Source organism: Manacus vitellinus, unplaced genomic scaffold (assembly GCF_001715985.3).
Source record: "Manacus vitellinus isolate BGI_N305 unplaced genomic scaffold, ASM171598v3 scaffold_8_pilon, whole genome shotgun sequence".
Classification (NCBI taxonomy): Eukaryota; Metazoa; Chordata; class Aves; order Passeriformes; family Pipridae; genus Manacus; species Manacus vitellinus.
This window is the reverse complement of record NW_021940864.1, coordinates 17,848,970-17,871,951: the sequence shown is the minus strand read 5'-3', so window position 1 is coordinate 17,871,951 and position 22,982 is coordinate 17,848,970. Positions and strand designations below refer to the sequence as shown.

Sequence of the window (22,982 nt, the reverse complement as noted above, 5' to 3'; positions counted from 1 at the left end):
GGAGAGTCAAAAGGCCGTATTCTCCGTGCTCTGTGCTTAGGAATGCTCCGCTTTCCTCCCTCACCTCATCCTTCTTCAGCCCTCCTAAGATGCATGCTCGGAGCCAGACCTACTCTTCTTGAATGAATAGATCCTGTAGACAAGGTTTTGGGCATTCTGGAGGGGAGGAAAGGGGATTTTGGCATAAAAGCACATCTGCTGTTCCAGACGGGAATGGTGGGCAGCTGGAGTTCATGCAGGTTTTTTAAAAGTGAAAATCTCAGCTGAGCCACCAGATAATCTTGAGTATAGATTTTGGAGAACCAGGGAGGATGCCAGTATACAATGAAGTCTTTGTGGTTTTTTTTAAAGAAAGCTGTGAGAACCCCACCTCTTTTATCTTGGGCTTTAGGGACTTTAGGGGAAGGTATCAGCTAAAAGAGAACTAGTTAAAAGGCTAGAAAATTAACATCTAACCTATTGTACCTGAGTGGAATAATCAAGGAGGAAAGTATCCCTGCTAACCTTGTAGACAACCAGGCCAGTCATAGAAAAAATGAAGAAAAAACAAAGGAATATAATTAATTAAGGTGGTTTTTTTCCCTGAAACTTGTTTTGGGTGGTTTTTTCGGTAGTATTTTTACTTCAAGAGACAGATGAACATTTTCTCTAGCAGGTGATCGTATGCCAAAGACCGTAGAATAGTGGCCACTTTGTCACCTATTACATCAGCAAAAATAAGGAGCTAGTAGTGTAATACAAAGTGTTGCTTTTCAGGTCAGCCTCACCTTTGATTGTTTATTTCTTGAATCAGGCAATAGTGTCTAAGAGAGTGTATAACACTGTTACATCTGCGATTGGCTGCCCTAAGGCCCTCACAAGAGCTACTAAGGAATTCTTGAGAGTTATTGTAATCCTTGTTGTAATAGTACGCTGAGTAGAATAGCAATTTCTGTGTATGCAAGTTTTTGGTAAGATCAGTTGCTGAACTTGTGTATGTATTTTAGAAACTAAAATTTAAACAAACCATTTGTACTCTAAACCATTTCTATTTCTCAGTAATCAGATATGCACGGAAAGTATTAATTTTTTAAAACACATTTGTTATATAGAAAGATTTTCACTCCACAAAACATAAATGTATGATAAATTGATTTTAAAAAATATTTTCAATCTTCAGCTTGACATTTGCAAGCTATCATAAAATGTATCTAAATGTCTGATAAGAACTGGAAGAGAACTCTATGTGACTACTGAATTTATATCCTTGGGAATTCGTTTTTGAGATGCTGCTGTCTTCTTGAAAAGATAGACTTTAAATGTCTGGATTGTTATAAACATTTTTGGTTTTTTTGCAAATTTCAGATTTCAGAATGGAGGGGGCACAAAAAAGTAATACAGGAGGTTCAAACACTCGAGAAAATGCTGAGCGTAATCGCACTGGTTCTGTCATGAAATCAGAAGATGTAACCAGAACTACTCACCCTGCTCAACGAACAGGAAGCGTTTCCTCTTCTCGTGGATCTTTTTCATTTGGAAGTCAAAGTTTGTCTAAGATTTACCGCCCTAGTGGAGCGACAAACATACAAAGTTCCAAAGCAAAACAGGTTATAATTTTTTTGCAGATCATTAAATACAGTTTATATAAACAGTTAGTTCTGGTTTTTTATTTTATTTTTTTTTTTTTTATTTCTAAATTTCCTTGTACTCGATTCTTTTACTAAATTATTTCTGGTAGAAAGTGTGTCTTTGTTTTCAATGATAGTAATATTCTAAGATTTTATTTTAAAGTAATAGAGGAAGGAAGAAGGAGATATTAATTGAATCATTTACATTGAAGCAAAGCTCTACTCTGTTCCTGCAAATATTTACCCATGTTTTGACCTGTCTGTATTAATATAACAAATTGAAATTTTGATAGTGAAAAATAAAACAGGTTAATGTGTCACAGAAATATTTTAAAATCTAGCTAGTAGTATTTTTAATATTTGTTTTTCCTTGACATATCCTTAGAGTTGAGTTTACATCTTATAATAATTCTTAATTATTTGTTTTTCTGTTAGCCTCTGAAAGTTTAGATATTTTTAAAGAGTAGGGCATTTATGTAGTTGTATAATACAAGACAGTAGATTTCAACATTAATTGCAAGTTAAATAGGTCATTATTGTGATCATTTTGTGTATTTTTAGTTTGAAAGATATGTTTCATGTTTTAGGCTCAATACATACAAGCAAGAGAAAATAGAAAAGCACAAGTTAATGCTTCATATAAATACATATTTGAAGTTCTCAGTGCCAGTATAGGATTAGACTTAGCAACTGTGGAAGAAATGATTTTGGATGCCCCTTCGGTGAGTCTGTTCTGTATACTTGTTGATTTAAATAGTTAAAATATGTAGCAGATTACCTATTTGATTTGAATTGTTATTGATCACTTTGATTGTTTCTGCCAGAAAATGTGATTATTAAGGCACACAATTCATCTAAAAGGATACCTGACTAAATCTTTCAGCTTAGTTTCCTGGCAGATCTGCAAATATCCCCAAGGTTTTTGATTGTGGCTTTTTCATCTTTCTTATCTCAAGGAAAATATAAATACTGCTGTTGTTTTGACCGAGGAATTTCTGGTCACATCTACCAGTTCCAACAATTTTATTCATCTCGGCCTGACATTATTATGTTCTAATTATGACCATTTTTGTTTGTTAAGCAAGTTCTCACTGAAATTCCAAAGACTCTGCAAAAACTTCGTGGGAAAATTTTGAAAATTAGGAGTGTTGTTAGTAATAAGAAGGGCAATTAATTAATCCTGCACAGTTTAAATTATATAATGACATTTGGAAAGACCCACTGAATAATTTCATTTTTGAGTGCTTTGTTTATTTTTAAATGTTTTTTTGTGATACATAGCATTTCCAGTTTCAGTTTATTCATAAACAATTTAGGCTGTTGGGACTATGTTAACACTGTCCTTCAACGAATTGTCATTTAGTAAATTGCCATATACATGTCTGACATCCATGAGCTAGGTTTAACCCTTTAAAACATTAGCCTGCATACATATTCACACAGTGAGTGTGGATACCACATGGACTTGAACCAGAAGCTCTTTGCAGAATCAGTAGCTGCAGTGACAGCTCCTGTCTTACCTTGGGTGTAGAACCATACAACCCCAAGAGTTAGTTTGCCTTTCTCTTTAGTCTCTGAGCTTTCAGTACTTTAACAATTTTCTTTTTCTTTCCCTATTTTTGGGGTGGAGATTTTTAATGTATTTTTCTCAGTTTTAACCTTGTTATTCACTAGTACTTAGTAACCAAAGCAAAATTGATTTCTAGAGCTGGCTTGCTTTTGCTTCTTTTATTTTCATGTGATGTTGTCTTCTCACAAGAGTGGGTTTAAATCCTATCCACCTGGGTGTCACTCATTTTCCTATCACTGTTCTGATTCAGTTTTTATATTTGTTTATAAGAAACATAAACTCCTAAGGAATATACCACGTCTAGAAGTGCATCCTTTGTCCTTGAACAGGCGATTTGTCTCCAGACATACTTGCTTGCTAAACTTCTGATGTTTTTCTGATGGGAGGGAAACAGAAGGTCTCAGTTTGAGAGACAGTTTGAATGCCCAGTCACATCTTGTTGAACTAGTTGTCCTTGCAGATACTTACGGAGACTGTGAAAGAAGGTGGATTTTGACCAGATCAGTCAATATCTTCTGATCTCCTCTGTGCCTTCTTTCAGTGCTTTTCAGAGCTTTTTTCACTTCCTATTAAAACCCATATCCTGGTTTTACTAGGACACACAAATTGTCTAGGACAGTTTGAAAATTTGGATTTTTGAAACTCTAGCTGTAATTTCAGGCAAGTTCTTCAGAATGACAATCCATACACAAGCAGTGTTACAAAGCTTTCCATCCTTGCAGCATCCGAAGCACCTTGTGTAACATGACAAAATCAAAATGGACACCTAGAGACCTGTAGTCTCTACTACACCTTTTAGGGTGGCCAGTTTATGGACAGGTACAGCAAGCTAATTATGGGGCAATATGGTCTCCCTCAGATGTGATCTCATTGTCCTTCCAGAAGTCAGCAAAATCTTTGTCATCATGGAAAACTTTGGGAACCAATGTGGCCAGTTCATGTCTCCAGAATAAAATGTTCATGTGTCATGTTACTCTTCTTACATGAAATAATATTTTACGTTAAGGTATACAGTAGCAATAGCAGAATATGTCAAGTCATGGAAATGTTATGTGAATGTTTCTAAGTCTCTTATGACCAATTACTTCAAGTTGGTACTTACCGATCTCTGTGAGTGGCAGATATTCTCCAATATCTCTGTGTTACTGGACAAAATCATAAATGTTTGATGCACAGTTACCAGGAGCTAGGCCACCTGTTTGTGGTTCAGTACTTGAAGGCAATATTTGAAATATCTAATGTGCTGTTTTATATCTTCTCACAATATTTGAGGATAAACCTTGCATTCCAACAAAACTTTAAAAAGCAGCATGGTGAAATTAGTTTTGCATATCCTAAAGGCACATAAAAATATTTTGAGTAACAAGTATTTACTTTTGATTTAACAGTTGGAGGCCTTTGATTCTTTTTTTGCCAAGCGAGGAAGAAAAGCACTGAAAATTTTCTATCAAGAAGGAGATGCACCAGGAATAGGTAAATGTTTAGCAATATTAGTACAGGTAAATGTAATAGTGCATTGTGTTGCTCATTTTGTTTGATGTTTCCCAGAAAAAAAATCTATTTTTCACTTGTTTAGAATTTTGCGACCTTTTTCTCTAAGAACTGAAAATTAATATTTTAAATGCTCATTTCAACTCAAATTGTTTAGAAAAAAATTCTCAATTTTAACAATTCTTGGGAGGAAGGATATTAAACGTTCTCCTGAAATACTGAATTGGTTGTAACTTTTTCATATGAAAATTTTGCCTCCAGTTCATTAGAAAACACTTTCATAAAACCTGTCTGAATTTGCATTTATTATAAATATTTGAAATTTTTCAGTTTTCAGATGCTTGATAGAGAAGTAGAATTTAATGTCTGAATTCCCTAATGATTCTCTAATCACTGCACATGCTGTTCCCTTACCTACGTATATTAAACTATCAGATTGCATAGGATTATATCCACAGAGGACCCGAGGCTATTCATAGTCTCTATTTTCTCACTCAGACCTGACGTCTTGTTTGATAGGATGAATGTGAGTAAACAAAGTACCTTAGTCAACAGCAAATTGTTCCAGAATGATAAACCTGAACAAATTACCCTTTCTATGCAGTACAATGTGCCAAAATAGCTTTGTAAGATATATGGTATGTGTTTGGTGTACCTTTCTAATGGTGTAGTTAATTACAGTCGCAAATTCTGCTGGTTTTTGTTCGCTTACAAAAGAAGAAAATAAATCATTTATGTGTTCAGTTTTCTTTCCCTACATTGATTTAAGCATTTTATAATACCCTCACTTTTTAAAATAGTGACATCTATGAAATTCCTTTTCAGAGTGTGGTCGGACAATTCCGGGTGCTGCAAAAGGAAGTAAAGTGATGCAATTTTATGTGGACAAGGCACCAGACAAAATCGTAGGACTGTGCTTATTTTTTGTTCGTTGTAAGAATGACAGTGCCATAAATGAAAAAACTATACATGAGGTAGCTGTTTTTTGTTTCATTATTTTTTTCAATATTGACACATACCTAAAATTACTGGTAACTGCATTTTTTGAATGTTAAGTTTTATCACACACTTTGCTCTCCATTTTCGGTGGACAATGGATAGTGGTATTGCTTCAGCAAATGCTCAGGATATCTTGTGAATTTAATGTCTTACAGGATTCTTGCTAAAGAAGTCAGCATTTAGATTAATTTCTTATTCTCCTTGTTGTTTCTGAAGCAGTTTAAGCCACTAAGTACATTTCAGTTGTGATGAAAATCTCCATAAACTACAAGGACACACAGAAGACTTTATTGCAAATACCAGGAGACAAAAAGTTTACCTGTACCCTTCTGTTTTACTTGTCTTTGAATGTGCAAAACACACAGTTATCCTATGTAAATTATGTAGCATGAGTTTTTACAAGACAAATTCTTGGATAAGTGTAGGCTTTGTTCTTTTTTATAGCTACACATCTTAATACTCAGGCAGCACTTGAGGGACTGTGAATTGCAAAGAAACAGTTTTACATATGTATCTTTTAATTAATATAATTTAAAATTCTTCAAACAGAAAATCCAATATTAATTTATATATTTTATATTAAAATATTCCATTCCTTTGGAGAGCTAAGAAGGCGAAAGAGGAAAAGCATCATTAGAAGTGAGATACAAAATCTGTTATCAGGAGTCTAAATATTGGTAATAAATATTACTTTTGCATCAAGTTCCTTCCAAATACATTCCATATACTGAAGAGATAAGGAAAAGCAATTTATGTCCTAGGAAGTTCGTTGCATGAAGTATGTTAATACTTGCTTATTTGAAAGACATTTAAAATACTGGAATATTGAAAATAATCAGAACTTGTAATGTTTAGTTTTGGAGAGTAGGAAAAAATTTCCTCTCACCCAAAGTAATATACATTTGGTCAGATAACTGCTTCTAATATAATTTCAGATATAAACACTCAGAGCACTTTTTGCTCTTAATGCATTTCATGAAATAGCTAATTTTAGGTGGGGACATTTTTCTACAATTTAAAAATTTCCAAACTCCTTGTATGACAGAGAAATAACTGAAGTTACAAAAACATAACCTGACAGCCTTCTAAAACTCTATTAAATCATTATTGACTTCCCTTTTTTAATGAGAACACCGTCTATGGGCACATTGGAGGTGTATTTGTTAAAGATTTTCCTCTCCTTAAATGATAGTTTTAGTTGGCATATTGGAGCGCTTTTGTGAAAATACGCTGAACTTAAAATACTGTTTCTAGATTAAGTTACTGCATCACTAACAATCATTTTGTTACAATGCAGGAGATCTTCTTTGGTGCTTTCGATGCCACTGAAGGACTCCTACGTGGCATTAAGAGTATGATAGAAAAGGTTTTTCTCCCTGCTATCCTTGCAACAAGTAACTGGGGTACTTTAGGTGAGACCAAAGAGGATACAAAAGACAAACAGAATTTTCTGGAAACAATTAACAGATACCTTTCATTTTTAGAAGGTAAGCATTGCATTTAGGAAAGATACTAGAGCAAATCTATTTAAAGATTTCCGTTTAAAGGCAGTAGCATGTAGATAAGGTTCTTTTCACATTTTGCAAGAAAAAAAAAATTATCAATTACTTGCATAATAAATACATGGGTTGATTATTTTCTTGAGGAAATAGTGATATGTTACTTTTAAGGAGGATCACTGGATTTAAAACTAGAATTTTCTGCTTTATGTGAGTACAGTAAAGTGGCTATTATATTGAAGCAGCACTGAGTGCAGACATAAATATTTTGAAATTTAAATTACTTAGACTGGTAGAAATTTGTTTTAAAGTCTTAATTGGTTTTATATTGTAATCTCCTTTTTTTTCAGGTGCTGCAGCAAGCATTGAAGGAATTGTTGAGTTGAAAAAAATAGATTACATAAATTTTTCTGAGCTCCGATCCTTTGAGAAAATAGCTGCAGCAGCTGACAATTACGACACAGTTCGCCAACTAGAGGAAGTACTTATGATATGGTATAAACAAATTGAACATGTAAGTTGTTGTTTTAACACATCTATTCAGCATGAATATAGATAGATGTTCATAAATGATATACGAGACTTGCCTGTAGTTAGCCAAAAACCTCAGCTGCTTCTCCACCTGAGTTAAGACAAGTGCTTTGCTTCTATGCACAAGTTAAGCAGATAGTCCTTATCCCTAGGAACTTACAGTCTAGCAAGAATAAGAGTTTCTGAACAATTAAGACACAAAAAGTGAGAAAAAGAGAACAGAAGGATGCAGGAATAATAACACTGGTGAGGACCACATATGTATATAGAACTTACCTAAATGTACATTGCCGGTGAAGTGTCTGCTACCACTCGTGCTGTGAGATACTATTTCTAGAAAGATCTTTGACCAAGATCAGCAGGACCTTTTTTGTCCTGCCTAAGTATTGAGTGGGAAGGTCTCAGTTATCCAAGAAATTAGTGTCTGAGACTTCCATGAAAAACACAGAATCCTTTGTCAAAATGAGAATCTGTGTAGATTGGGCATAATATGTTTAGTATGTTTAGCTCACAAAAATAAAAATATAAAAGACATGTAAAAAGAGCTGTCTGCATGTTTATCTACATAAAAATGGGTACATTTATGAGTGATATTTAATATTTTCATTTAAGTAGCTCTTGAAGATTTTTACTAGTGAAGTTACATTTGGTGCATTTCAATTCATAGATTCTGATTAAAGAGAGAAATATAGGTATATGCTGATATTCACCCAGTTTATGACAGGAGTTGAAAATACATTTTAACTGCCTTAATTTCAGTTTAAGAATATGATTAAATGCAATTCAGACTTAGGATGCTTTTCCAAATGGGAACTATTTTCATGTGTCATTAACTTGTTCCTTATTAAATGAGTATCCTCAAGAGTGTTTCTTCTTTATAATGACTTGTCTATTCTCTGTAGTAGGCATTTGATTTTTTATTTTTTTTTAAATTGGTTGCAGGTTCTGATTGAGAGCAAGCAGGTAAGGAGAGAAGCTAATGATTCAGGTCCATTGACTGAACTGGAGCACTGGAAATATATGTCTGCTAAATTGAACTTTATTATCGAGCAGATCAAAGGACAAAACTGTAAAGCTGTCATTAGTGTTCTGAGAGTTGGACATTCTAAACTACTAAGGGTAATTATTTTTTCTTTTCTATATTTTTTTTACTATAGTAGGCAAAGCTTATGTTTTCAGGGTTTTTTCATTGCATCTAAAAGAGATTTTCTGAGGATTAAAAGAGAAAAATTTAGGTATGATGCTGGTGTGCTTAAGGTATTAAGATAAAGCACAAGACATTACAGAGATACAGCCAAAATGATCATAAAATATATCATATATATAAAAAATATAATAAAATAACTTTTATTGCTTGCTTTGACAATGCCTTTTAAAAATTCATTTACCAAGGTTTACTTCTGAAAAATAAGTGCAAATTAAGGAAATAGTTCACTATGTATGAAGTTTTTACAGTACTGTTTTCCCACTAGACATGGCAAGAGTTAGATGCCAGAATCACAGATGCAGCTAATGAGTCAAAAGATAATGTGAAATACTTGAACACACTTGAAAAAGTTTGTCGTCCACTTTACATCACTGATGTTGTAAGTATGCCTTTCATAATTTTTTAAACATAGTTTAGCTGTTTACCTAGAATGCCCAGAGCAAAATAAATCTTCTTGTACTTGGTTTAAAGTGATATTTTCTGATTTACATTTCTATTTTTCTAATTTCTTTCTAAATGCCTGTCAAGCTAAATGTTGAAGCATTAGTTTATTTTATATATTACATAAAATATAGTATTTTAGAATAGGTATTTAATCAATAAACATAAATACATATGACTGCCTAATAAGTCAGTCCTGTTACCAATATTATTCTAAAAAGCAATTAAGCAAGGTACATATTTTATAATACAAGAATCTCAAAGTACACCTTCCACTGAAAATTCCATATATGTCAATGAATGATCACATAGCTGAAACCAAAATACCAAAATTTCAGTTGTAGAGACAATAATGAAACCTAATGAGGTCCTAAATGGGTAAAATAATGTTTTAATATCAAATATAGTATTAGCTGCATCTATTTGCAGAAATACCAGCTAGTCAGCATTTAAATAATTACTTGTAAATGTACACTATTTGACCCTAGTTCAAGATATTATTTAATAGGTGTAGGAACCATTAATTATTATAACAGGTGAATTTTCCTAATGATTGTTGCAGAGTAGGATGAAAGGAGGAAGTACTCTAGAAAAATAATGCTCTTTTGTTTTAAAGTGATTTGTGTTTTGGTCCTATATGCCTCCTGTCCTTTATCAGGAAGTGTTGCATTTCTTTTGAACCTCTAGCAGCTTAGAATCCTATGAAGTTCGAACTGAGGGGAAGCAAGAAGACTGATAATATATGATGTAGAGCTGATATTGCATGTAATAGTATAAGAGACAAGTATGATTAACAGTATTAGTAACCTGTTTATCTTCATCTCTTCAAAGTATCACTAGAGGGAGCCAGGTACCAGGCCATAATGATGAGCTACTTCGTAGGTGTTATGAAGACAAAAATTCTTTTTATCACAAACACTCCATTTCTGGGTGGAAACCCATTGAAGAGTTCATAATTTTAGTAATATAAGATAGCTAACTACTGTTCTTTGTTTAGTCTGGAACAATTTGGATGTATCTGAATTTCTGTTTAATGTCTTTGAACATGTTCCAGAGATCAAGTTAATTTAGGAAAGATTTTCTGTCGTGTTCAGCTTAAAAAACAACGCTAAATATACCCTCGTTTAAAAAGAACTTCACTCTGTATTGAGTTGAATTCAATATCTGGTATGGAAAACCGTTTTATATATTAACGAATGAGGAATGGAATATATGCAGATTTAATATGATACTTAGTGTGTGTATCATAAAATATGGCATTTTGTGTATGTAGTATCACATGGTGAGATTTGTAGCTGAAGTGGGTTACTATATGAAAATTCAGACTTAACATTTGACTTAAGACTTTGAATCAAAGAAATTTCTGTACAGTCTGGTATTCAGGGTTTTATTTTTTGTCAAGAATTGAAAAAGAAAACCGATAGACTCGGAGTCTCCTGATTCCATTTCAGGAGTGGTGGTGGTGATGAACAATGTGGACACAGATGATTGATTTTATACTGTATAGCATTTCTTTCACACTCCTGCTAAATGCAAATACCTGCTATGTCTACCCACAGTATAAGTTTACTTTGAGTTTGCAACCCAAAGTTAGTTCCAGGAGCTTGATTTCTCCATTGAGGGGTGACAGCCAAAATTACTTTTCTTGATGTTGTGAATTACATTTTGACAAGCCCCTGATAATGTTAAGTATTATAATTTTTCACCTCTCTTCTCTTTTTTTTCTCCCAAATACTTCAGAAGTGATTGAGTTGCAGAGTACTTGTAATTCCACAGTATGATTTTAACAACATGAACACTGATTACATGAAATATGTGAATTATTTAGGTGTTTCATATGATAGTTGAATGAATTAGGCATTTGTTAATGAAACTAACATTGGAACAATTCTATTAGTTTTATGAAAGGTCTGAATTAAACATTTTATGTAAAGATTGTTATCAAAATGAAATTACGTAAGTATATTTAGCAACTCTACTTGAAGGAAAGCAAAAGCATTCATCACAGACAACTGCTGTGAGCTGCTAGAAAAATACTTCTGACTGTGCCAAAAAATGCAAGCTATACTTTTTGAATCAGTTTTCAGTTTTGTTCATCAAAATAGCATATTAAAATAATTCATAACTTATAATACCTTTAATCTGATTTCTTACCAACTGATCAAGTATTTTTATTGTTCTTATTACTTGAGGTTTGAAATATTATTGAGCATGGTTAGTTTTTTTCTTTTACAAGAAATCTTTTGTTAAAATGACATGGCATTTTATAGATTGGTTCATGTGATTTAGGGAAAAATATAAATTAAAAGTTGTCAATAGAATAGAAATATATTTGCTAAGAATAGGAAGTAAAATTTTTCTCAAAACTCTGCTTTAAGGTATCAATGACACATGGAATACCAAATTTGATAAAGGCTGTACAAATGATTCATGGTGTTTCAAAATATTACAATACTTCTGAGAGAATGTCATCACTGCTTATAAAGGTAAATATATTAAGAAAAATGTTAATTATAAAAAATATGTAATTTTCCAGAAGAGAAATTTTGTTTAAATCAGGAGAACATTTGTTAAAAAATTATAATAAATAGTGGAGGTCTACATGGGAATGGAAGAGAACTCTGTTGATCAGGCGAAGATTAAACTTGGATTACAGACTTGTCTTCTGGAAGGAACTTTGTTGTTATTCTTGGTTCAACAATGTCAGTTTTTTTCTTATGTTCTTGATTAATCTTCTGACCTGAATTACTCTGATCAGTTGTTTCCCAAATCACAGACTCCGCAAAGATTCTTTTATTATCAGCCTCGAAGACCTAATTTGGCAGATGGCCATCAGTCTGACCAGGCCATTCCTCTAAAAGGCGTGAAAGACAAAAGGTTGCTGTTTTCCGAAGTCATACTTGAAAAGTCAATTAAACTTCAGGTCATAAACTTTTCCACTTTAAAACGGAAACTAAGACAGGCTACATGTTTATACTTATGTCTTTTGCAGAATCCAGGTATTCACTGCATGAAAAACTGTTTTGGATAATGGTTTTATAGCAAAGAAAAACTTTATAACTAAAACACACACCTCCACTGAGCATACAGAGGAAATTCACAGTGATCCTCACTACACAACTTTGTTGTTTTTTTTTTCTTTTTAACACTCCAGAGTTTAATGTCAAGTTTTGTTACACTTCAATTTGAATCAGTATGTTAAGAAACACATGCTCTTTTGAGGCCGTATTTATTCATGGCTGGGGCTGTTTTCCATATATCATAGGTTAGGTATATATTGCCTGTCATATAGTGGTTTTTTACGTTTGTGTATTGACTCTTGCTAGTGTCTGTTATTTAATGGTCCAAAGGAGTGTGCATTTTAGTACAAAGGCTAACAACAAACTGGTTACATGAGGCTGTGCCAAGAAATATCAAGGAAAAATCTCTATTTTATTTCAACGGTTTAAGGTCCCCCTTACCATTGGTTTCCACTTAATGATCACAAGAGGTGACATCCTATCTACAACTTCATCAGTCATTTTGTTACAGTTTGAGATTGCCTTTGGTGTGGTACTATTCAGTCTTTATTCAGTTAGGGATTCTTAAGACCTGCTTTACAGTACTCTAATGTCAGAAGAACTGCTTTGAATTGTTCATGTTACTTAATAGACAAAAAAATTATCTACCTCTGGCTGTTCTCTGTGATACATCTTCTATATCTGCACATACTTCTCTCTCTTTCTGTCATTACTAAATTTGGAGTTTTGTGGTTGAGAAGTAGAAGAATCCTTTCTCCTTTTTATAGGCATGGGAAGCCAAGGTAAAGACATACTGCTAGGATAGCAAAGTCTTTAAGAGCAGTCTTTAAATAAGGATGCACACACTGCAAAGTGTAAAGATGACAATGTAGGGGAAGAATAGTTGGAATTAAATCTTTTTGTTCTTGAATTATGATTGAAAACCTTCTGTGTTTATATATATGTATTGTTGAACTTATAGGACTTACAAATATGTCCTGGGACTTAAATGCATTTCTGAGAGTGTTCTTGGGGTTTTTATAGGGTGTTTGTTATGCCTATTGCATATAACATTTAGCTGCTCTTATTCCCAAAGACAAAATTTATTCAAAATCTGATAGTACTAATACATGCATGTGGGAATTTTGTTAGATTTTGTGAAACAGGCAAATTTCCTATTAAGCTTGAGATCTACTTTGTTTTTTGTCTAGGTTACAAATCAAATGATCATAACATGTAAAGCCTATATTACAGATGGAGGTTTGTCTCAGGTCTGGGAACAGGAGACATCAACAATCACTGAAAAAATTAAGGTTCGTATTTTGGTGTTTTATTATTTACCTATCAAACCTATTGATTACCTGCTGATATCAGAAGGAAGTTCATATCAATATGTATTAAATGCTTCACATCTTTGCTCTTTTATTTCATGATGCTTCAAATATTTTCCCAATTCTTAGCCCATTGGTGTTGTTGAAATTAGAATGGCCTCATCTTTATCAGTGTAGTCTGTTATTGATCCTGGAATTGGCATCTTCACCATATGTGCAGCCAAGGAATTTTTCCATCCTACATAATCCACATTCTTCCCTCTTGAGGAAGAGAGGACATGGGAGAGGGGATACTTTTGGTATGGTATCATCTTCCTCTATCATGGGGAACCTGGTATTTGAATAGATATGACATTGTTACAGTAGTTCTTACCAATACAAGATTTCTTAACATATCATGAAAGTTCATTGCTAAGATAGTCTTCCTCTTCTTCATCTGATGGTGACCTATGAAGAACAAATCAAGTGCATGCAGTGTGCCAGGGCAAAATGTGCAGCTGTGGGGTTACTGCTTGCCAATGCTGACATCATTTCCACCTTCTTCTTTATCAGACCTCAGCTCCTGAATTCCTAATGTACCCAAAAAGGCATAGAATTTCATAGTCCCTTAAAAATTAGGTCCAGAGGTAAAAAAGAAAATGTATTTAAATATATCTCTCCTGACTGACAGGAGGATCTGATACTAATAATTCATCTGTTTCAATGAGGAAATCTTGAGGCTGGTGTACAGCTGACAAGCCCTCATTATTCAATGAGAGAAATTTACACCCAGTTTCAAATCATGTTGATCAGTGTTCATTCTAGTATTTGTATATTTTTGAAGATCTGAACATTTTTTTTCAACGAGGACTTTTTTCAATTTCCTGTAATTCATAGCCACTTGTTTTATATCTACCTGCATATTCAGGCAGCCTGGTAACTTCCAGTATATGTGATAAAATCTGCTTTCTGTTTGACAAGAACTAGCAGAAGAGTTTGTATTCCAGTGACTATAGACTTCACATTTCTCACATTTCTCATCAGTGACAGTTTTTACATCTGATAAGGTCTTAGTGTAGAACTCTTTGTTGAGGGGTTCCCCATCCCCAGAGGAACAAGACTGTGACCATCACTCTGATGTTGAAATTGCAACAATCAAGTCTTGGCGCTGGATCCACGGGTGGGGATATCTTTCTTCTCTACTATCTACTCTTGTCACTTCCTTCTCTTTCTTTCTTTTCCTTGTATATTTTCTTCGTGATATTTTTACAGAAAGGAGCCAGAAAGGCTGCATACCTTCTTTCTACTGCAACCAAATTGTTTTCAGAATAAACTTGCCACATATATTCATCAGTCATTCAGTGTTGTTTTGCTCTAATCCACCCCAAAGGATCTATAAACAAGAATGTCAGTGACCCTGTCTCAGAGGTAGAAGTCTTAAAATAATCAACTGATTCTTCAACATCCCTTTAATTCAGACTTGTCAACATACATTAATTTGAATAACCAATTTCTTTTAAGTCCTCTGAGAGTTCCAAACAGACTACTCTGTTATGCCACATTCTGTCCTTACTCAGCGGACAGTCTGACTTTTCTTAATTAAGTTAATGGCTTTTCTTGCTCATTCTGTTCATTTGGACATCTCCAAATGCCTCATTTAGAGCAGAAGCCATCATCTGCTCTTTGCAGACCTCTAAACCACTATTTAGTTTAACATGAACTAAAACTTTCCTCTTCTTTTTTTGGTGACTCATTTCCCAATGTTACATCTTTTGCTGTACTGTACTATTGTGTGTTCATATGTTGCAAACATTTGCTACAGATGCAGAAAGAAAACCACTGTACGTAAGTCGTTACTGCCTGTAACTAGATTCAGTGATAATTAACCACTTTGGAATGAGAGTTGGTTTGAGTTCTCTATTCTCTCGCCCATAAACATAGTGTAATGAGTATGGTATTTATTCCTTCACTTTTTAGGACTGCACATGTCTGTTGAAAGAATATCAGAAATGCTTTCGTGAAGCTAAGCAAGAGATTTTGGAAACTCTGGGAGAAAAGGCATTTGAAGTATCAGAAATGTACATTTTTGGAAGATCTGAAGCTTTTTGTAGGAGATTAGAAAAAGTGAGTGTACTGTGTGCTGTTATTATTGGTAAAGAAACACCTCTCCAAAGAGCAGTTTACAAAGTGGACACTTGTCAACATACATGCTCCTAAATGATCTTGTAAAGGAGTTTGTAAATCTTTGTTGAGAGAAACTAGGTAATTCCACAAAGTCAACTCAGTACTTCAGCAATTACCTCACAATTGCCTTCTGCGCTTGTCAATTTATCTCTGTTAGTGTGGAGAGAAATAACCTAATTATCTAGACTTACATCATTATTGTAGGAGGTTTAAAATTATGTGAAAAATAACACACCTTTGCTTTTTTGAATGGTATCCTGTTACTGCTAAATACAATTTTTCAGGTGATTCTGCTCTTTGGTGTGGTCTTAACATTCATCTTGGTAATCCAATGAAGAGACTTTAAACTAGCACTGATAGAGTTTGTGTGGAAAAGGTAATAGATGCTTCTTGTGCAGAATAAGGTCAGACTAGGGATAAGGCAATAATGGGGCAGTCATCACAGTGTAGGAATTCCGTGAGTCTTTGATGCATTTCCTCATCATGCAGTATACATACTAATCTGTAGGATAGTTTTTTTTATTCTTTGAATTATCTTTTTGTTATCAGTATGTATATGTCATGTTTTAACTCTTTCCACATAAAAAATAAATCCCCTATCAGAAAGAAGAACAATGATTATTTTACTTTGTGTTGGGTTGTAGTGAGAACTGATGTTGAAAACTGAATTAACAATGCTTTGTTGAAGATACTTGATTCAGAAGCTCAGAAACTACACATTAGTGAATTCTGTAGTTAGAGAAGTGGCTGTTGTTTATTTTATTTTACTCATGTTTTAGTTTATAGAGGAAGTAACAAATAATTTGTTATGAGCATGAACATAATGTCTATATTTCAGATTACAGAGATGATAGCTGTAGAGAAAACTTTTAGTGCACTGAGCCTGTGTGCAATTGAAGGTATAGATCTTATGGCAGTAAAATTCAAAAATATCTTCCACATATTTCAAAAGAAACAATATGACGTCCTTGATCCACAAAACACAGAATTTGATGTGGATTTTGTGAAATTCATGACAGAAGTTGAACGTTTAGAGGTAAGTAGTATTGCTACCTATAATTTAATCATGGAAGAATCTCATCACTACTTGCTCAGTGTCAAACAGTGTCAGTGAGACTTTGGATTGTGAATAGGCTATGTTGTTGTTCTTCCAATGAACAGGAGTTTGTTTGTCTGGAGGGAGGCTTTTTCCATTCTTTCTTCTACTTTCAAAGAAAGGTGTAAAATATATCAAAGAATCCTCACTGATGATTGTCACTCTGCAGCCAAAATGAAAAAATTGTGAGACCTGAGAGAATGATCTGCATGGATGCCATTTATTAGCCTGGAGAAACATGGTTAGATTTTGGGCAGAACAAAACTGCAACTGATTTATTTCATAGAACTGTATGACATTTTAAGAGATTATTTGCCTGAAACTAGCTATTCATTAATTATATTAAGCATGGACTAGTGAAGGCTATTTTGTGCTTTAAGCAGTAACAGTTTAAAATGTTAAGACAATATCAGCATCAAAATAGTATTCTATGACCAGAAAAAGCATACTAAATTATATATTCTTTAGACACAGCTACAGACCTTTATGCGTACCTGTTTTGGGAGAATTTTGTCTTCACAGAACTCACTTCAGTTACTTCAGAGGTATTGGCAACTATGTTTTAAGATATTTTAAACTGACTTCAAATTATTGATTAACATGATTTAAGTAACACAGCTATTTTAGAACAAAGGGCTTAATCGACAATTTTTCATTACTGATGTTCTGAACCACTTAATAATCATGAAATATATATTGTAGCTTTCCTATGTGAATCAATATATTCTGTTTCTTAATTTCATTAGATTATTTTGTATATATGAGAGGGTACTAAAGGAAAAACCTAAAGAATTACAACACAACAACAAAAATACCCAGCAAGGCAGAAATTTTCAGCTTACTGGAAGTTGCTCAAAGCAAAGTTTTCTGAATTCAGAAGCATTTCCTAGATTTGTGCTTCTTTCACTTTATGTAATGTTCATATACTCCAAAATAAATTTAAAAAATTATTTGTGTTTTAGGAATATAATTTTGGGTACTAATCTTTAATACAGGTTTCAAAATCTGAATATGCCATGCCTTCAAGAAGAAACAGTACGTACAGCTGGTTGTATTCTTCAACATTATGTAGCAGAGCTTGAAGCTACTAAAAAGGTATTTCATTTCTTTTCAATAAATTGTAAACATCATGTTAAAATAGGTGCAAGTATTTTAATATGAATTTTTATTTATTCTGCCTATTTCACTAATTGACTATCAAAGTTCAATTATCATACTTCCTGTTACAGCAAACAGACCTTAGTGTATGGGAAACACAATAAACATGCTTTTGAAGGCAAATATGTAATCACAATTTTACTTTTTAAACCAAAATATTTTCTGTTATTCCTTCATCAATTAAATTTTAAAAAAGTGTTCTCTACTCGCTGTGTACATTACTTGCATATGCCTGTTAGTTTTTTTTATTATATGAGATCTCTACAGTTAATTTGCATTTATAAGTTGCTATTATCGAAGCTGTGGCAGCATAAAATACATGTCAAATGAAGTTAAATTGTGTTTATGTTGATTATAAAGTAATATTTCATGATTTGTGTGGTTCACCATGACTGTAGGATGAGAATTAACTTCTGGTGACTGTTCACATAACTTGGTTGTAATCTTTTAGAGAAGAATTGATCTAACCTGACTTTATTTGTCTGTAAAACAAACATCTGCCCTGGAACTAGATGTCTAAACTCCCTTTCTACTCAAGAAAGAAGGAAGTATTCTGGAGTTGGTTAATCTGATTCATTTCACGTAGTAACATGAAGATTTAAATAATTCCCTCCAAATGGCCATTTTCTTCAATGAGTATAAAGGGAATCTGGAAAACCAGACTGATGAAAATTTTTTTTGAGATGTTTACATTTTGTGAGATCAATGACACAAGTTGACACGAGGAGCCAAGTGTCTATAAACTCCACACTTATTAGAAAATGATTCCTCCAAACAGTGTCTTAAAATTGTAGCCTAGCAAAGCTGCTCTGAACTACTCTTTACAGTGTCCTTTCTCTACCTACACACTGTATATAACACTCCCTGAACCTGTAATTACTGGCTCAATTTAAATAAAATATTTACTGCAGCACTGCCTGCTCAAAAAATCATGTAGCCTACCCATGGCTGTTTTCTCCAGGGGAAAAAAAACCCCAAACTGGCTATATTTTCTGAGAGGGTTTCATCCAGGTCAACTCCTCTCTTAAGTTCACTGTGAAGCTACTTGGATTTCTTTTGTTGGGACTGTGCAGGAGACAGTGTAGGGTTAAGAAGACATACTAGTAAGTGAAGAGTTGTGTCATCACAGAGGCTGCATTGTCACAGCGTGAGTTTTGATGCTGCAAATTGGGTGGATACAAATACTCCTTTCTTCTGTTGAAGAATATGTCTCAATTATACTGACTAGCTCTAGTTATTTATTAGGTGTTATTGGATTGTTTTTATCTTTGCCAAGAAAGTTATTTCTATAAAAAGTTGCTCCCACTGCAATACTGGTTCTAAAGTGATTGACTAATTTGTCAATGCAAATTTTGTATGAGATCATTTTAGGCCAACTTTTTTTTACTCTAATATAGCCATTCAGTGAGGAGGAGCCATTTTTTTTTCTCATCTTGGGCACAAATAAAAGCATGGGCTGTTTACCCAGGAGTATCTACATGCATATAAAATGCATATCATAGAATCCTAGATTATCCTGATTTGGAAGGGGCCCACAAGAATCACTGAGTCCAACATATGTTAGCTAATGGTCAGATGCATGTGACCAAAGAAAAATGTTGACATTTCTATTCAGGTAAAACTCTCAGTTAACAATATAGCTTAGACCTCTCCTGGTGCCAGTTCCCAAGCAAAGGAGGAAAAGCCTCACAAGGGTTCTCCCAAAAACACTTCCTTAAACAGCTTGCTTTCACAGCAGATGGCTCTAAAGTCACATAGCTGCACCTGTCAGGCTTGGTTTAAATGCTGGCTGCTCAGCTCCTAGGCTTGCAATGCCTTCTGGTGTACTTGGAGCTCTGTCATAATTAAGGACAGCTAAAAACCATCATGAGTTAATGAAGAACGGAGACTTACTGGCAGTGATACCAGTGTGTCCACCTCAGAAACGTAGCAAGTCGAGGAAGAAATATGTTTTTCTCTCCATGAACTGCTGTGTGCCTCCACACAAATTTAGTCTCTTTGGGAGGAGGAAGAAATTGTGGTACCAGAGAAAACAATTTAACATTACAACAAATTTTTTTAATCCATGTGTTTAATGATATTGTTCTTACTGTAGCTTTACCAAACTCAGAAACATGACCCTCCTCTGGCTCGAAACATGCCACCTATTGCAGGAAAGATATTGTGGGTGAGACAGTTATTCAGAAGGATAAATGAACCAATCAACTATTTCCATGTAAGTTGATGTGAGGAAAAAATAGGTGTTTTGTGTAACAGTGAACTGTCTTACTTCAGCAGAGTGATTATAAAGTTTCTGGCTACGATAATGTGTCTTGTTATATGCTAGGCAACATGTTTAATTGTATAGGAATACTGCTCTGCAGTAACCATTGCTGTAGATCCAAGATGTCATGTTAGAATAGAACAGACTAGACTATTTCAGTTGGAAAGAATCTACAATGATCATCTAGTCCAGCTACCTGACCCATTCAGGCCTGACCAAAAGTTAAAGCATGCTGTTAAGGGCATTGTCCAAAAGCCTCTTAAACACTGACAGGCTTGGGGCATTGACCACCTTTCTAGGAAATCTATTCCAGTGTTCGATCATCCTCTCAATAAAGAAATGCTTCCTAATCTCAAGCCTGAACCTCCCCTCACTTTGAACCATTCCCACACATGCTATGACTGGATCCCAGGGAGAAGATCTCAGCACTTCCCTCTCCACTTACCCTCCTCATGGAGCTCTAGAGAGCAAGGAGGTCTCCCTCAGCTTCCTTTTCTCCAGACAAGCTCTAAGTCCTCGGCTGCTTTCTCATTCCTTCCAGCTCTTACATCAGCTCTGTTGCTGTTCTCTAGATGCATTTAAGGACCTTCTTAATCTGTAGGGCCCAGAACTGTACGCAGTGCTTTCCTGTTTCCCTCAGATGTGAACATGAATCATCTGATCTGCTCCAAAGAAAATAGGCATAAGTATCATTACTGATTAAAAAAGGAAACTTTTACAATAAGTTTTTAGTTATTCAATTTTGAGTAAAACTGAGCATCTACTTCACTATGAATTGCATATATTTATCACAGTATAATAAAGTAATTGCTCTTACCTGTGTTATTTAGTATTTATTCCTTACAAGATTTTACCGACTTTGTTGCCCTATGAATTTGAATCATAAATACTGGATACAGTTTTTAAGAACTCTGTAAGTGTAATTCATAGTATTACCTTAAGTTATATATAGTCAGTAGTTAAACTGAGAAAAATCCAAGTGGTATGGGGGTTTTTTGATATAGTTTTAATTTTAATACACTGTTTTTTAATAGAAAAATTCAAATATCTTGGCAAGTCCAGAAGGTAAAGCAGTTGTTCAATCATACAACAAACTTGCGTACGTATTGGTGGAATTTGAGGTAGTCTATCATAATGCATGGATGAAGGAAATGTCGCAATTAGAGTATCGTAAGTAATTAAATATGTACTTGGCTTGTTTAAACTGTTATTGAATAGTGAGTTAACACAAATCCAATCAGATAGGTTTTTAAAGCCTCATTTACCCTTAAAATGTGCAAATTATTCGTGAGTCAATAAGCAGGCTCAGTAATACAGTCGTGGTGCCTTACTGACCTTGAAACTTGATTTTGATACAGAGGATTGCAGATCTGGCACACTGTTTGACAGATGACTGCAAACAGTAGTGATACAAATTTAAGCCACAGATAATTTTGGTATTGAAATTTTTATGTGTACTATTTAATAATTCTTCCTGTTTTCTTTCCACTATAATAATTTATACAGTTGTATTATCCCAGTCCTTCTAAGGACAAGTATTACTTTATGCCTACAAATGTTTAATATTCAAGTGTTGTGTTTCCAGGTCCTTAGAAAATGAATTTCATAATTTTCTAATTTGAGCTCAGAAAAAATATGACACAAATAAGACTGGATCTGAGCCTTGTTTAGTTTATGATGAGAAAGGCAGAAAGCCAATATGGTGGAAGTCAGCTGTATATTTTCTTTAACTGAAAACAGTGTGAAGCTATTTCACAAGTAACCGTTCATACTTAATCATTGTATAATAATATTACAAATCTGGGTTCCATAATAATTTATAGGACGGAAACAATTGTTTGTCTTAGAAACTGATATTGGAATGTCTTTACAGCCTTACAAGCCACAATATTTGTGCGTCATCCTAAAACCGAGAAGTTCCTGGTTAATTTTGATCCTCAAATTCTAGAAATTGTGCGAGAGACCAAATGTATGACAAAGCTGGGTCTGGAAGTACCAGAGCAAGCAGTAAAGATAGTAATGTTAGAAAATAAACTGAAGTCAATCAAGATGCGCTTAGAGGTAAACTCGAAAAGTATCATGATTGCTGTTTAAAAAAAACTAAAAGAAAATCTGTTTAATCATACAATTTTTTTCTATAGTTATATAAGTACTAATGCTGGGTATGAGGTAGTTTAAAGTAAATTTGTGCAATGCACGGGTGGACATAGACGATCTCATTTGAAACCCCCCTGCTAACTGCTGTGGGGGCTAGTAGATACTTAAATATAAAAATATAAACTTCTTATACTCCATGGCAGGTTAAATATACTCTGGTGATGAAATAATTAAACGCACACAAAAAGTGTTCACTGTCTGAAAATCAGTAAAACAAAGTTTTATAGAGTTTTTCAGAAGGAAAGGTTGTAGTTAGTCTGGAATATTTTGAAAGTTGGTAAGCCACAAAAACATGAAGAATTTTTCAGGTTTATCTGCCAGAGAAGTCACATTTCTGATACTTATTGTAGTATTTGCTGTTGTAGTATTTTGAGAAGCCTATATCTTGTGGATGAGGTGTACCATACAAGATTTCTCACTGTGTGTGTACAGCATAAGGCAAGATGATATTTTAAAATTGAGTTCATACG

The 22,982-nt window shown here is 34.0% G+C and overlaps 1 protein-coding gene across 1 annotated transcript in view; it reads left to right on the top strand.

Moving 5' to 3' along the window:
- The first annotated feature begins 1,352 nt into the window (after nucleotides 1-1,352).
- The window catches only part of DNAH8 (dynein axonemal heavy chain 8), a 120,945-nt gene continuing 99,315 nt past the window's right edge, over nucleotides 1,353-22,982 (top strand). Inside the window, exons 1-17 of the mRNA XM_018084995.2 lie at nucleotides 1,353-1,586; nucleotides 2,195-2,329; nucleotides 4,566-4,650; nucleotides 5,494-5,642; nucleotides 6,965-7,154; nucleotides 7,517-7,680; nucleotides 8,640-8,816; nucleotides 9,170-9,283; nucleotides 11,724-11,831; nucleotides 13,556-13,657; nucleotides 15,632-15,778; nucleotides 16,677-16,874; nucleotides 17,403-17,479; nucleotides 17,930-18,029; nucleotides 20,188-20,307; nucleotides 21,390-21,525; nucleotides 22,229-22,416. Coding sequence (XP_017940484.1) covers nucleotides 1,353-1,586; nucleotides 2,195-2,329; nucleotides 4,566-4,650; nucleotides 5,494-5,642; nucleotides 6,965-7,154; nucleotides 7,517-7,680; nucleotides 8,640-8,816; nucleotides 9,170-9,283; nucleotides 11,724-11,831; nucleotides 13,556-13,657; nucleotides 15,632-15,778; nucleotides 16,677-16,874; nucleotides 17,403-17,479; nucleotides 17,930-18,029; nucleotides 20,188-20,307; nucleotides 21,390-21,525; nucleotides 22,229-22,416 — 2,424 coding nt within the window. The remainder of the gene's footprint in view (nucleotides 1,587-2,194; nucleotides 2,330-4,565; nucleotides 4,651-5,493; nucleotides 5,643-6,964; nucleotides 7,155-7,516; nucleotides 7,681-8,639; nucleotides 8,817-9,169; nucleotides 9,284-11,723; nucleotides 11,832-13,555; nucleotides 13,658-15,631; nucleotides 15,779-16,676; nucleotides 16,875-17,402; nucleotides 17,480-17,929; nucleotides 18,030-20,187; nucleotides 20,308-21,389; nucleotides 21,526-22,228; nucleotides 22,417-22,982) is intronic.